The sequence below is a fragment of the Neopsephotus bourkii genome, unplaced genomic scaffold, assembly GCF_033783945.1.
Source record: "Neopsephotus bourkii isolate Nb327-2 ecotype Australia unplaced genomic scaffold, CSIRO-AGI_Nbou_v1 NB_891, whole genome shotgun sequence".
Taxonomy (NCBI): Eukaryota; Metazoa; Chordata; class Aves; order Psittaciformes; family Psittacidae; genus Neopsephotus; species Neopsephotus bourkii.
In genome coordinates, this window is record NW_026901385.1 from 312,712 (window position 1) to 324,161 (window position 11,450).

Genomic DNA, 11,450 nt, shown 5'->3' on the forward strand with positions numbered 1-11,450 from the left:
GGCGGGGAGCGGCCATGGAGGAGGCGCAGCGCCGGGCCCTGCGGCGCGGCCGAGCGCGGTTGGTGGCGGCCCTGCGGGTGGCCCCGCTCTGGGGCCCGCTGCAGGAGCGCGGCCTCTTCACCCGGCCCATGGTGGAGGACGTGCAGGTGAGGGGGGCACCGCGTGTGCGCCCCGGGTGCCTTTGTCTCTAGGGCCAGGCCCCGGGTAGGGCCGCGATTCCGCCATGCTGGGGCCAGGCCGGGGGAGCTGCTCTTGTCCCTCCCTACCATGGGCTCTAAAGGTCGGAGCTGTGACACCTACCCCGGGTCTTGACTCTTCTTCCTTTCCCCTTGGGTGTCCCTGCCAGCCTGGTGACAGGGGTAAGGGGCCCCCGTGTCCCCTCTCAGTTACTGGGGACAGGCCTGGGGCTGTCAGTGCCCTGTCCTGCGGGGGCTCCCTCCCCGCTTGCCCTCCCTATGGTGGGCTCTATGGGGCAGGCAGCCAGGGATTGTGGTCGGAGGGGTCCAGGGCTGGGGTTTGGGTGGTTGCTGGCGAGATCTGTGCCTGTGTCCACTGGGGCTCGGTCTCATTCACCCTGTGTGGAGGTTTCCTCTCCATGGAGATCAGTGGGGAAGGCTGGCCCAGCAGCACACCTCGGCTCGGTGCCAGTCGGTAATCCTGGGTTTTCCTCCTCTGCAGAGCGCTGGCAGCCGAGGAGAGCAAGCCCGGCAGCTGGTCATTGACCTGGAGACTCGAGGGAAGCGGGCTTTCCCTGTATTCCTCTCCATCCTGCGGGACACGGGGCAGGGCGACCTCGCTGACATGCTGACTGAGGAGTGTGGGGGCCCATCGGCACCACCCCAGCTGGTAGACCTGAGGCCTGTCGAGCTGGAGTTACGGGGAGAAGAACATCCTAAAAGTAAGACTCGAGGGTCTGACTGGTTTCTGGGCAAACAGCAACATGTGGGGTGGCAGAGAGGGAGACTCCACAGCCCCCCTGGGCAGCCTGTGCCAGGGCTCTGCCACCCTCAATGGAAAGATGTTCTTGCTCATGTTGAGGTGGAACTTGCTGTGGTTTAGTTTATGGCCATTGCTCCTCATCCTGTCGCTGAGCACCACTGGAAAGAGTCTGGCACCATCCTGCTGGCACCCACCTTTGAGCTATTGATGTGCAGTGATGAGATCCCCTCTCAGGCTGCTCTTGTCTGCACTAAGCAGGCCCAGCTCCTGCAATCTCTCCTCATGAGAGAGGTGCTCCAGAGCCCTGAGCATCCCTGTGGCCTCGGCTGGACCCTCTCCAGCATCTCCTTGTCTTTCTTGTACTCAGGAGCCCAGAGCTGGACTCAGGACTCCAGATGTGGCCTCATGAGGGTTGAGTAGAGAGGGAGGATCACCTCGACCTGGTGCCAGCTCCGTTATCCTGGAGCAGGGCTTGTAGAGGTGACTGCAGAGCTTGGGCTGTGTGCTGGCGTTAGGAGCACCCTTGTCCGTGGTTTTGCACAGGATTTCCCCAGTACCTTGGTGAGAATGGATTTTGCCATGTCCTCACCACCTTGTGCTCCTCTGTATCTGCGTGGGGATCCAGCTTGTGTAGTTGTGAGAAGAAACTTGAGTCTGTGAAACCCTGCAAAGGGAAAACGGATGTGATGTGACCTTGCAGCATCACAGCAGGGTCCTTTTGGGCACCGTGGGTTGCTTACTTGTAGCATGAAGTCAAAAGCGGGAGAAGTGAGATCTGCCTGATCTCTGTCTTTACAGATGTGAACCTTCCAGAACATTTGTCCATCCCAGTGCAAGCAGAGAGTGAAAGACCGCGGGTACCTCCTGTGCCAGTCCGGGGTAAGCCATGGCCCAGGCTGTTCTGGATGTACACATCACCAATGTGTCAGGGCCGACAGGGAGGGAATGACACGGATATTGGGAGCAAGGTGGACAACACCTGGCTGTGGAGTGTGGGAGAGCTAAGCCCTGTGTCTCTGTTGTGTGTTGTAGGTTTGGCTGTTGACAAGTGGAACCGCGATCTGGTCAGTATTTGGTTGGGCTGAAAACATTCACTATTAAGCAAAGGCTTTGGGCCTTGTGAGTGGCTGCCAGGAAATAACCCTGGGATAGCTGGTTCTTGCTCTGTGTCTTCTGAGCCATTGCTCAGGGTCACAAGGATGCTCAGGGATCTGGAGCATCCAACCTGATGACCCTGTCATGGATTCTGTGTAGACTTTGGAATCACAGGGCTGAGGGTAGCCCTCATGAGATTCCTCTGGTGCTGCTGTTGATGGTAAAGATGAGTCTGGGGGAGATTTTTCTACCCCATTCTCAGCTCCTCACATGGGCTGTTGTGGTCACATTTGATGATAATGCCTAAAAAACACCCTCTAGAGGCTTCAGCTTGCCATTGGAGACTCTGGGTGAAGAAGCAGCTGCTTTCCACAAATTTCCACCCTACTTGGTGGGTGGTTTTGCATTCCCTGCTGCTGATAACAACGTGTGCCTGGAGGACGGAGCCTCTTATCCGTACTTAGGCTTGGAGAGATGAAAAAGCTGTGAACTGAGCTGCTTTAAGGACTCCTGTTCCTCCTTGGCACTGCATCCTGCAGGAATAGCCAGCAGGCACTCGAATGAGAGGGTGTTTAACTGCAGTGTGTGCCTGGCAGGTTTACCAGCTGAGAGCAGATCCGTGTGGGCGCTGCCTGATCCTCAACAACATCAACTTCACCACAGGCTCGGGTCTGTCCACTCGCCACGGCTCCAACGTGGACTGTGAGAAGCTGGAAAAGCGCTTCAGGGCCTTGAGCTTTGATGTCCTGACTCAGAGGGATCTGGAAGCTCAGGTGAGACCGCTGCATTGAGCTCAAGGAAGTGTGTGTGATGGGAAATGTGCCCATGTTGGCAGCATGCTGAAAGCAAGGGCCTGTAGGGACAGGCCAAGGGGAATGGCTTTACCCTGCCAGAGGGGAGACTGAGCTGAGCTCTTAGGCAGAAGCTCTTCCCTGTGAGGGTGCTGAGGCGCTGGCACAGGGTGCCCAGAGAAGCTGTGGCTGCCCCATCCCTGGCAGTGCTCAAGGCCAGGTTGGACACAGGGGCTTGGAGCGAGCTGCTCCAGTGGAAGGGGTCCCTAAGTGGAAGGTGAGCTTTACGGTCCCTTCCAAGCCAAACCAGTCTGTGGTAAGAGCAATGCCCAGCAGCAATCTGTGGTGTGGTTTGAACAACTGTTACTGTGATGTTTCCCATGCAGGACATGGTTTCAGAGCTGCAGAAGCTGGCACGGCAGGACCACAGCACCCTGGACTGCTGCATTGTGGTCATCCTTTCCCATGGCTGTCAGGTGGGTCCCTCCCATCTCTCCCTTTGCCCATTAGTCAGGCTGCCTGCATGGGAACAGGATCATTCCCAAGGTTTTCTGCTCCCCTGCCTCTGCACATTGGAAGAGTTACATTTTGTATCTGGGTTGAGGATACAAACTGAACTGCTTCTTGCTGTGTGCTGCTTCTCCAGCACAGTCTGATCCAACCTTGCCAATTCTCCCTTTTGGAAGTTGGGCTGTATAATTTCTAGCTGAATGGCAGCCCCGGAGTGAAGGGAGGCAGAGCTGCCCCTCGTACTGTGCCCATTCAGTCCTTCCTGTGTCTCCAGCTCTGATGGGGAAGATGCTATCAACAGTAAAGCCTGTTTATCTCAAGTGCGAGGCCTCGCAGAATGAGGAGGGGAGAGTCACTGTTAGAAAAATGGTGGATGTTAAGTGCCTGTTGTCCCAGAGGATGAAAAACCCCATTGCTGGAAGAGGTGGGATAGGAGTTGAGCAATAGGATGATGGGTGTTAGCATGTTTCAGACAATGCTGGGTTGTCCCCTCACCCTGACAAGGAGCAAATGTGAGGAATCAAGCTCTGTTCTGGGAACTTCAGGCTGCAGAGCACCCATCAGAAATGGGTTCCCTCAGAGCTGGCCTCCCCTTCTGCATTCCTAGCTCCTGGATTTTCCTCTTGCAGACGAGCCATGTTCAGTTCCCCGGAGGCGTTTATGGAACAGATGGAAAACCAATTCCAATAGAAAAGATTGTGAACTATTTCAATGGGTCCAATTGCCCGAGTCTGAGAGGAAAACCCAAACTCTTCTTCATCCAGGCCTGTGGTGGAGGTGAATCTTTGTTTTGGCTTTGGCAGTGCATTTGTTTTGGCTCTGGTAGTCCCTCTCCAGCACCCTTGGGTCCCACTTGAGACACTGGAAGCTGCCCTGAGGTCTCCAAGCAGCTTCTCTTCTTCAGGCTGAACAGCCCCAATGTTCTCAGCCTGGCTCCATTTAGGAGCTGCTCCAGCCCCTGATCATTCTTGTGGCCTCCAGTCTCACCATTGAGCAATTGAGTAATATGCACATTGGGAACTGACTTGTTCCTGCCTTTTGCAGAGCAAAGAGATCGAGGCTTTGTAGTGGATTTCAATTCACCTGGAGAGGAAGCTCCCAGAGGTTCTGTGGAGTCGGATGCGACTCCTTTCCAGGCCCCATCAGATATCATGGACGAGCCAGACGCCGTAGCCAGTTTGCCCACTCCCAGTGACATCTTGGTCTCCTACTCAACTTTTCCAGGTGAGATCCCCAGAGGAATTGGCCGAAGTGTTGGAGATTTGTAGCCCAAGTTGGGGGAGGTTTGGGGCAATTGGAGATGGCAGGAACTTAGTGAGACGAGAACATAAAACTGTCTTTGGCAGTGATGTTCTCATTCTTCCTCTGCAGGTTTTGTCTCCTGGAGGGAGGTGTCGAGTGGCTCATGGTATGTGGAAACCCTGGACAGCGTGCTGGAGCAATACGCCCCTTCGGAAGACCTGCTGAACATGTTACTGCGGGTGAGTGTCAAAGTCCAAGCTCGTGGGACTTGGGTCACTGTTATAAGCTTGCTGCCCTGTGTCCAGGCAGATCGTGCCCTTGGGGAAGTCCTGGTGGTTCTCTTGTGCCTGGAGATGTCTATGGTGCTCACCTGCACTCTGTGGTACTCCTAAGACACGATGGTACATATGTACCCATCACCCCTTGTCCTGTTGCTCCAGTCCCTGATGAAGAGTCCCTCTCCAGCATCCTTGTAGCCCCCTTCAGACACTGGAAGCTGCTGTGAGTTCTCCGCGCATCCCTGAGTTCCCTGTCCTGCCTGCTCCTCATCCACTCTCCTCCTGTTCTCAGGTGGCCGACGCTGTCTCTGCCAAGGGGAAGTACAAGCAGATCCCAGGCTGCTTCAACTTCCTCCGTAAAAAACTCTTCTTCAAGTGCAAATGATGCTCCGAGGATGCTGCCAAGCTCCAGAGCTGCTTCCCCGCAGCCAGAGGAAACCTGCTCCCTCCAGGACCCTGCAGCCATGCTCCTGGTGCCATCTCTGTCTGTCGAGATGTTTGTCTTGAGGAATGTCACCCGTGAGTGCTGTGAAAGAGGGAGGGGATGGAGGCTGCGCCGTGCCGATGGGGAATGGTACGGATGGAGCAGGAAGCCCCTTTGCCAGGGCACGCGCTGGCCCAGCGCCTCTGTGCTCGCAGAGGAGAGCACCTCCAGCTCGCTGCGATGCGCCTGTGCTCAGCCTCAGGGTATTTTGTTTGGTGACTGCCACACTTGCGGCCTTCTCTGCCTGGAAAACCAACTGATGGGATCAAAGCCTGGCACTTCAGTGGCATGGAATGAGTTTTGTAATTGAGATTTCCAGTAAAACACAATGGAAAAGGCAAGAAAATCCTTTGTGTTTCCTCGTCTGTTCCGTGCTGTGAGTGCCAGTTCAACATCTCCCAAAGGCTTCTCTGCAAGAAGAGCAAGAAAAGCCTCATCCATGTAAATCTTCATCTTCCTGCTGCTACTGGGAGCGTTTCATAGAATCATAGAATTGTTTGGGTTGGAAAGGACCTCAAGATCATCCAGTTCCAACCCCCCCTTCCATGGGCAGGGACACCTCGCTCTAAACCATATCACCCAAGGCCTCGTCCAACCTGGCCTTGAACACTGCCAGGGATGGAGCATTCACAACCTCCCTGGGCAACCCATTCCAGTGCCTCAGCACCCTCACAGGAAAGAATTTCCTCCTTATATCCAATATAAACTTCCCCTGTTTCAGTTTTAACCATCACCCCTTGTCCTATCACTACAGTCCCTAATGAAGAGTCCATCCCTGCATCCCTATAGGCCCCCTTCAGACACTGGAAGCTGCTCTGAGGTCTCCACGCAGCTTCTCTTCTCCAGGCTGAAGAGCCCCAACTTTCTCAGCCGAGACGTGGCCATGCGAGAAGGCAGCGAGTGTCCCCTTGAGGCAATCTGCAATAATGCGAACTTAGAGAGGAGCCTGATGAGGATCCCTCTGAATCCCAGAGCTGAGGTCGAGCGCTTGCCCTGGGGAGCTGCTGTGGTGATAGTTTTGGATTAGAAACCCGGGATGGATGTGGGATATTAGGGAGAGGCGTCCTCAGGGACTGAGGAGCTGCCCTGGGGAGATGCAGCTGCCATGGGGTATGTGGGGAAGGGAAGTGTCACTGTGCAGAGCCGGGACAGGATGGAGAGCTGATGGGTGCCCCCCAGTTGCATGGGGCATTTCACAGCCCTGGTCTGCTTCGGAACAGCAAAGGCAGCTTGTGCTGTGCCCCTGTGCCTCCGTGCTGCTGGGGGAGCGAGGGAGGCTTTGGGAATCACCTGTGGGTATCAATAGCAACTTGGGCCACTCCTCACCCAATGTGGTTTACAGGGGCTGCCTTCTGTCAGCATCACAGACACATGGGCAGTGCCAGCAGCCACAGCGTGGTGCTTCGTGTCCCCCTGACACAGTACAGCCCAGCACACCCCACTTGTCCCTCGGGTGTGCTGGGTGCTCGCACAGCCACCCAGGGATCCACACACCCCAAAGGCTCCCTGCTGGCCTCGCTCAGGTCACACAGCAGCCTCGTGGCCACCCACCCCTGTGGGGTCTCACTGCGAGCCGTGGCTGAGCCGAGTCCCATGCAGGGACTGTGACTCTCCACCACCTCCTGCAGGAGGGGACAACTTCACTGGGGTGGGACCCATCTCAGAGGGTGCCAGTGCCAGGCACGGTCCTGCTCCCTCCCCACCACCACTGACCCGCTGGGTACCAGCCCCAGTGCTGCAGTGGTGCCCAGGGCTCCCACACTCACCACACCACCTCTGAGGAGGGGACAGGGTGCCCAGGTGGACACACAGACGTGACATGAGAGCACGTCTCGATGTGACTGCAGCACCAGGCAGTGCCTCCCGCATGGTGGGGTCCTGCTCCCCAGCCTCTTCTTCCCACCCCCAAGAGCCCCCCTGCAGTACATGGTCCATCTCCACACATCCTCTGGGCAGGTCTTTAATACCCAAGGGGTGATGTGTACAATCCCTCTGCCACAGCACCCAGCAGCACCCCCAGCTGCTGCCCTCCCCATGCATCTCTTCACCCACTAAACCTCTGGCCACGCTGTCAGGTGTCCCTCAGTCCCCAGACGGACCCACAACCCTGCCCCAAGCCAGCCACAGCCCAGGCAAGTGGCTCCCACAGCCTCGGGGCTCGCACCACTGCTCCTGGGCCCCACTGCAGGCCCAGTGCAGGCGATGGCATCGCTCCCCAGGCTGGTGCTGGTGTTGCTCAGGCTGGTGGCAGCATCACTCCTGAGCTGGGGACCATCCATCACGTCCCCCGCTGAGCTCCAGGCACCACCATCCTCCATCCTCTGGCACGAAGCTTCTCACTGGGCCCAGCACCCATGACAAGGTGATGGCAGCACCGCAGTGCCGGTGGGCAGCCCTGCTCGGGGGCTCATGGTACAGCACCATCCGCAGCCTGTGCACCCCTGCTCCCACTGCCACGGTGCCTCCTTCCACTGCAACCCCCCACATCCCTCCCATGGCAGCCCTGGCTCCTCCTGGGGACCCCCCAGCCGGGGTGCAAGCCCCACACTGCCAGACCCAGCACCCACCTTGTTCCTCCAGATGCTGTGGGAGGAGACCCACACTGAGACACTCAGCTCTGGGTCATGGTGCAGGTCCTGCAACCCCCCTCCCTGGACCAGGCAGCCCCCAAGGACCAACCCTTGAGACCCCCATTGCAATTTACCTGTCCTCAAGTAGCCCAGGGCCAGCAAAGTCCTCTGAGACACAGAACCAGAGAAGGAGAGAACGGGTTGGGGTGAAGGGACCTTAAAGCTCCTCCAGCTCCAACCCCTGCCACGGGCAGGGACCCCTTCCACTGGAGCAGCTTGCTCCAAGCCCCTGTGTCCAACCTGGCCTTGAGCACTGCCAGGGATGGGGCATTCACCCCCTCTTTGGGCAGCCTGATCCACTGCCAAGGACAGCTGAGGCCCCTAAAGCACTTTGGAGCTGCCACATCCCTCAGTGCTCCCCATGGGCCAGCTGGCTCCCTCACAGGCCCCCAGCCAGACCCCAGCCCCTCTCCCCCAAACCACCAGCAAAGCCTTGAGCCCCTTGGTGCTAAGGGCATGGATCCCACCCCTGCTCCCCACAGCTGCAGCCGGAGCCTGCCCCAGTGCCCTCCCTGAGCAACGTGGGGACCCTGCAGACCCCAGCATCCCCAGCCACAGCCGCAGGTGCCTGCCCCCCGCTGCCCCCTGCTCAATAACCAGACCAAGCGAGACCAGCTCAGCTCTTGTGCCTTTATCACGCTCGAGACGCGCTGCCCCTCGCGCCGCATCTTCAGTTGCTGCTCATTGTCTGCAAGGACAAGACAGAGGGGCCATGGCAGTGAGCCCCGGCGCTGGGCAGGGGCAGCCCCTCGGTGGGGGCAGAGCCCGCGGCACCCACCTCGTGGATCCAGTCGATGTAGGCGGACACGCGGGTGAACACCGTCGGCTTCCTCAGCGTGTTGCAGCCCAGCCCCGAGCCAAAGCTGACGATTCCGGCCACCTCCCAGCGCCCCTCGAACGGGCAGTTCAGGGGGCCTCCGGAGTCCCCCTGGCCCCATGGACACCGCTCAGGACTCGCCCGTCCGGACGCTCCCCTCCAGCCCCTCACCTCCCAGTGCTTCCCATGGGCTCCACAGCCCTTGTTCCTCGGGAGCACAGACCAGCCCAGCGCCCACCCTTGCCACCCTTGCCCATCACTCACGTTGCAGCTGGAGATGACACCATCGCCGCCAGCACATATCATGCTGGGGAGCACGTGGATGCCCCACCAACTCCACTGAGAGCAGGTCTCATAGTCCACCACGGGCAGCAGTGCCTGCTGCAGGACGTCAGCCAGGGGCCCATTCGCTGCCACAAGAGGCACACATCACACCCTGCACCCCCGCTGGACCCCGCTGACTCCTCCCCACGGACCCCACTTACTCCAGAGCCGGCCCCAGCCGGTCACATAGCAGGGGTAGTTGTTCTCCAGTATCTGCCCGGCGGGCGGCAGGCAGGCCACCTGGATGGTCTCACTCTCCTGCACCTCCTCTGCCAGCTTGATCAGGGCGATGTCATTGCTATGGGGAGAGCCAAGCGTGGGGACAGGAAGATCAGGCTCGTAGGGAAGCGGAACCCAGCCATAATACCCCCTCCATCCATCCCTGACCCATCCCATCCCATCCCATACATGATGAGGAAGGAGTTCCAGTTCTTGTGCACGATGATCTTCTCCACTCCCACAGCCACCGAGCCCAGCTCTTCCTCATCCGACAGGACCTGCTTGCCCAGCACCACGCGGTACGTCAGGGTGGAGCTTCCAGGGGCAGAAACAGAGGTGTCAGTCTCCATAGACATCTTGACCCCCCTGCATGGACCCCTCTCTTACACCCAGCACCCACCTGATGCAGTGGGCAGCTGTCAGCACCCAGTTGGTTTCAATCAGGGTCCCGCCGCATGTGTGGTACCACTTCCCATTCTGGATGTACTGCAGTGAAATCTGTGACAGCAGAGGCACAGCATCAGTGTGGGGATGTCCCAGTCCCCACCCCTATCCCCACCCCTGCACCCCCCCTTACCTGCCATGGCCAGCTGTGGGGCACAGCATCTTCACCACCCACCACGCGGGGGCGATGCAGCGATGCCACGGCCGCCTGCCCGCATCCATAGGCTGGGTGACACCGGCAAAGGGACCTCAGCGGCCGCCTGCACCCCCTGCCCAGGGCCACAGCGGCTGCCGGGGTCCCAGGCCCCTCACCCCATCCCCTCCTGCGCCCCAGACCCACCGTAGCCCAGCACCACAGCGAGGCACAGAGCACCCAGCATGGCTGCAGCAGTCCAGAGTGCTTGCAGGGGCCGCTCACCCCTCTTATAGCACCCCAGGACCTTGGTGTTGACCCTCCCCTGGCCAACATCTGGTGAGTGTCCCACGCTGGGGGGCAGCTCCTCACCCCCATTGCTCCCTCTTATCAGCCCCTGGGAACAGCCACAGCTGCCCAGCCAACGTGGCAGAGCAGGGACACCTGGGGACACACAGGGTCCCTCCGGGGGGCAGCTTGCGGGCAGCCCCCCAGCCGCACTGCTCCCTGTGCTTGCAGGCAGCCCAACTGCCCCCAGCTTCCAGGGTGCAGCCCCCAAACCTGCCCCCCCATGCACCACAGGAGTAGGGTCTCTTTATCTCATGCTCCACATGGCCAAGGCCACCCAATACCCCACAGGTGCCGTGGGGGCAGCCCCATAGCACAGGGATGCTGAAGACCTTCAGTAACACCCTATGTGGATCAGGCCCCCGCTGCTTCCTATGCTGCTGTCCCAGCACCTCCATGGGTCATCCTGCTTCACCACCACCTGCAGCGGTGATGGGGTGCCTGCTCCCCATGTGGCTCCTGCCACCAGCATGGACACAACCAGAGCACGGCTGCACCTCAGCCCCACACAGGCACCCAGCTTAAGAAATATAATATTTATTTGGGATCCGAATAAAAACCCAAACCACACAAACCACACAAACACCCCCCGTACACCCCCGGGGTGACACCGCGGGACAGACACGTCGGTACAGCCAACACGGGAGCTCCCCCAACCACGTGTGGCTACAACACTCGCCCTCCTGGGCCAAGCACGACAGGAAAACACGGAACAGCCTCAAGAGCCAGCAGCCGCCTTCGCACACAGCTTCAGGACAGAGACCCAGCCCTCGGGGGGCTGCACACCACGGGAGGCTCCCATCCTGCAGCACTGCACACACGGACCCCTCCAGCAGCAATGGCAACAGGCACCGAGTCCCTGTGACCCCCCCGGGGTGACCGCCCGAGTCCTGCAGGGTGCATGCACAACACAACAGCGTGGGGACAGCACCCCCGGCACGGCTGCCCCGGCAGCAGCAGCCCCAGCAGGGACACGGCAAGAATGGGCAAGAATCACACATTGGAAGTGCACGTTAAGAAAAAAAGATGTACTTTAAAACCAAAATCCAAATGGAATAATTTACCTTTCCAAGGGAACTTGCTGATTTCAATTACACATTCATTAATATTAATACATATTTGTAGACTGTGATAAGCAAATTCAGCTTTTTATAGACATTACTGTAAGACATTCTTCATCCTCAAACGCTCCTTAT

The 11,450-nt window shown here is 58.6% G+C and overlaps 2 protein-coding genes across 2 annotated transcripts in view; one reads left to right on the forward strand and one right to left on the reverse strand.

Annotated features, from left to right (window-relative positions):
• Positions 1 to 5,687, forward strand: part of LOC133214472 (caspase-9-like) — a 48,798-nt gene extending 43,111 nt beyond the window's left edge. The window contains exons 2-11 of the mRNA XM_061357381.1: positions 9 to 146; positions 679 to 898; positions 1,738 to 1,818; positions 1,972 to 2,003; positions 2,631 to 2,807; positions 3,212 to 3,301; positions 3,965 to 4,112; positions 4,380 to 4,559; positions 4,707 to 4,816; positions 5,148 to 5,687. Coding sequence (XP_061213365.1) covers positions 15 to 146; positions 679 to 898; positions 1,738 to 1,818; positions 1,972 to 2,003; positions 2,631 to 2,807; positions 3,212 to 3,301; positions 3,965 to 4,112; positions 4,380 to 4,559; positions 4,707 to 4,816; positions 5,148 to 5,240 — 1,263 coding nt within the window. The 5' untranslated portion in view covers positions 9 to 14 and the 3' untranslated portion in view covers positions 5,241 to 5,687. The remainder of the gene's footprint in view (positions 1 to 8; positions 147 to 678; positions 899 to 1,737; positions 1,819 to 1,971; positions 2,004 to 2,630; positions 2,808 to 3,211; positions 3,302 to 3,964; positions 4,113 to 4,379; positions 4,560 to 4,706; positions 4,817 to 5,147) is intronic.
• A 2,904-nt stretch (positions 5,688 to 8,591) lies between these two features.
• On the reverse strand, positions 8,592 to 10,269 carry LOC133214476 (chymotrypsin-C-like). Its single transcript, XM_061357384.1, has 8 exons — positions 10,114 to 10,269; positions 9,907 to 9,998; positions 9,730 to 9,827; positions 9,519 to 9,644; positions 9,272 to 9,408; positions 9,051 to 9,196; positions 8,748 to 8,897; positions 8,592 to 8,657 (listed from the first exon to the last, which is right to left on the reverse strand). The coding sequence occupies exons 1-8, from the start codon at positions 10,151 to 10,153 to the stop codon at positions 8,640 to 8,642; spliced, it is 807 nt and encodes a 268-aa protein (XP_061213368.1). The 5' UTR covers positions 10,154 to 10,269; the 3' UTR covers positions 8,592 to 8,639.
• Between the last annotated feature and the right edge of the window lie 1,181 nt (positions 10,270 to 11,450).

Excerpts from the sequence above, each read along its gene's own strand:
- LOC133214476 (XM_061357384.1), bottom strand. The coding sequence starts at position 10,153 with ATGCTGGGTGCTCTGTGCCTCGCTGTGGTGCTGGGCTACG. Across the intron at positions 9,645-9,729 it reads ACAGCTGCCCACTGCATCAG|CTCCACCCTGACGTACCGCG; the intron begins GTGGGTGCTGGG and ends TGCCCCTGGAAG. Across the intron at positions 9,409-9,518 it reads TGGAACTCCTTCCTCATCAT|CAATGACATCGCCCTGATCA; the intron begins GTATGGGATGGG and ends CTCTCCCCATAG.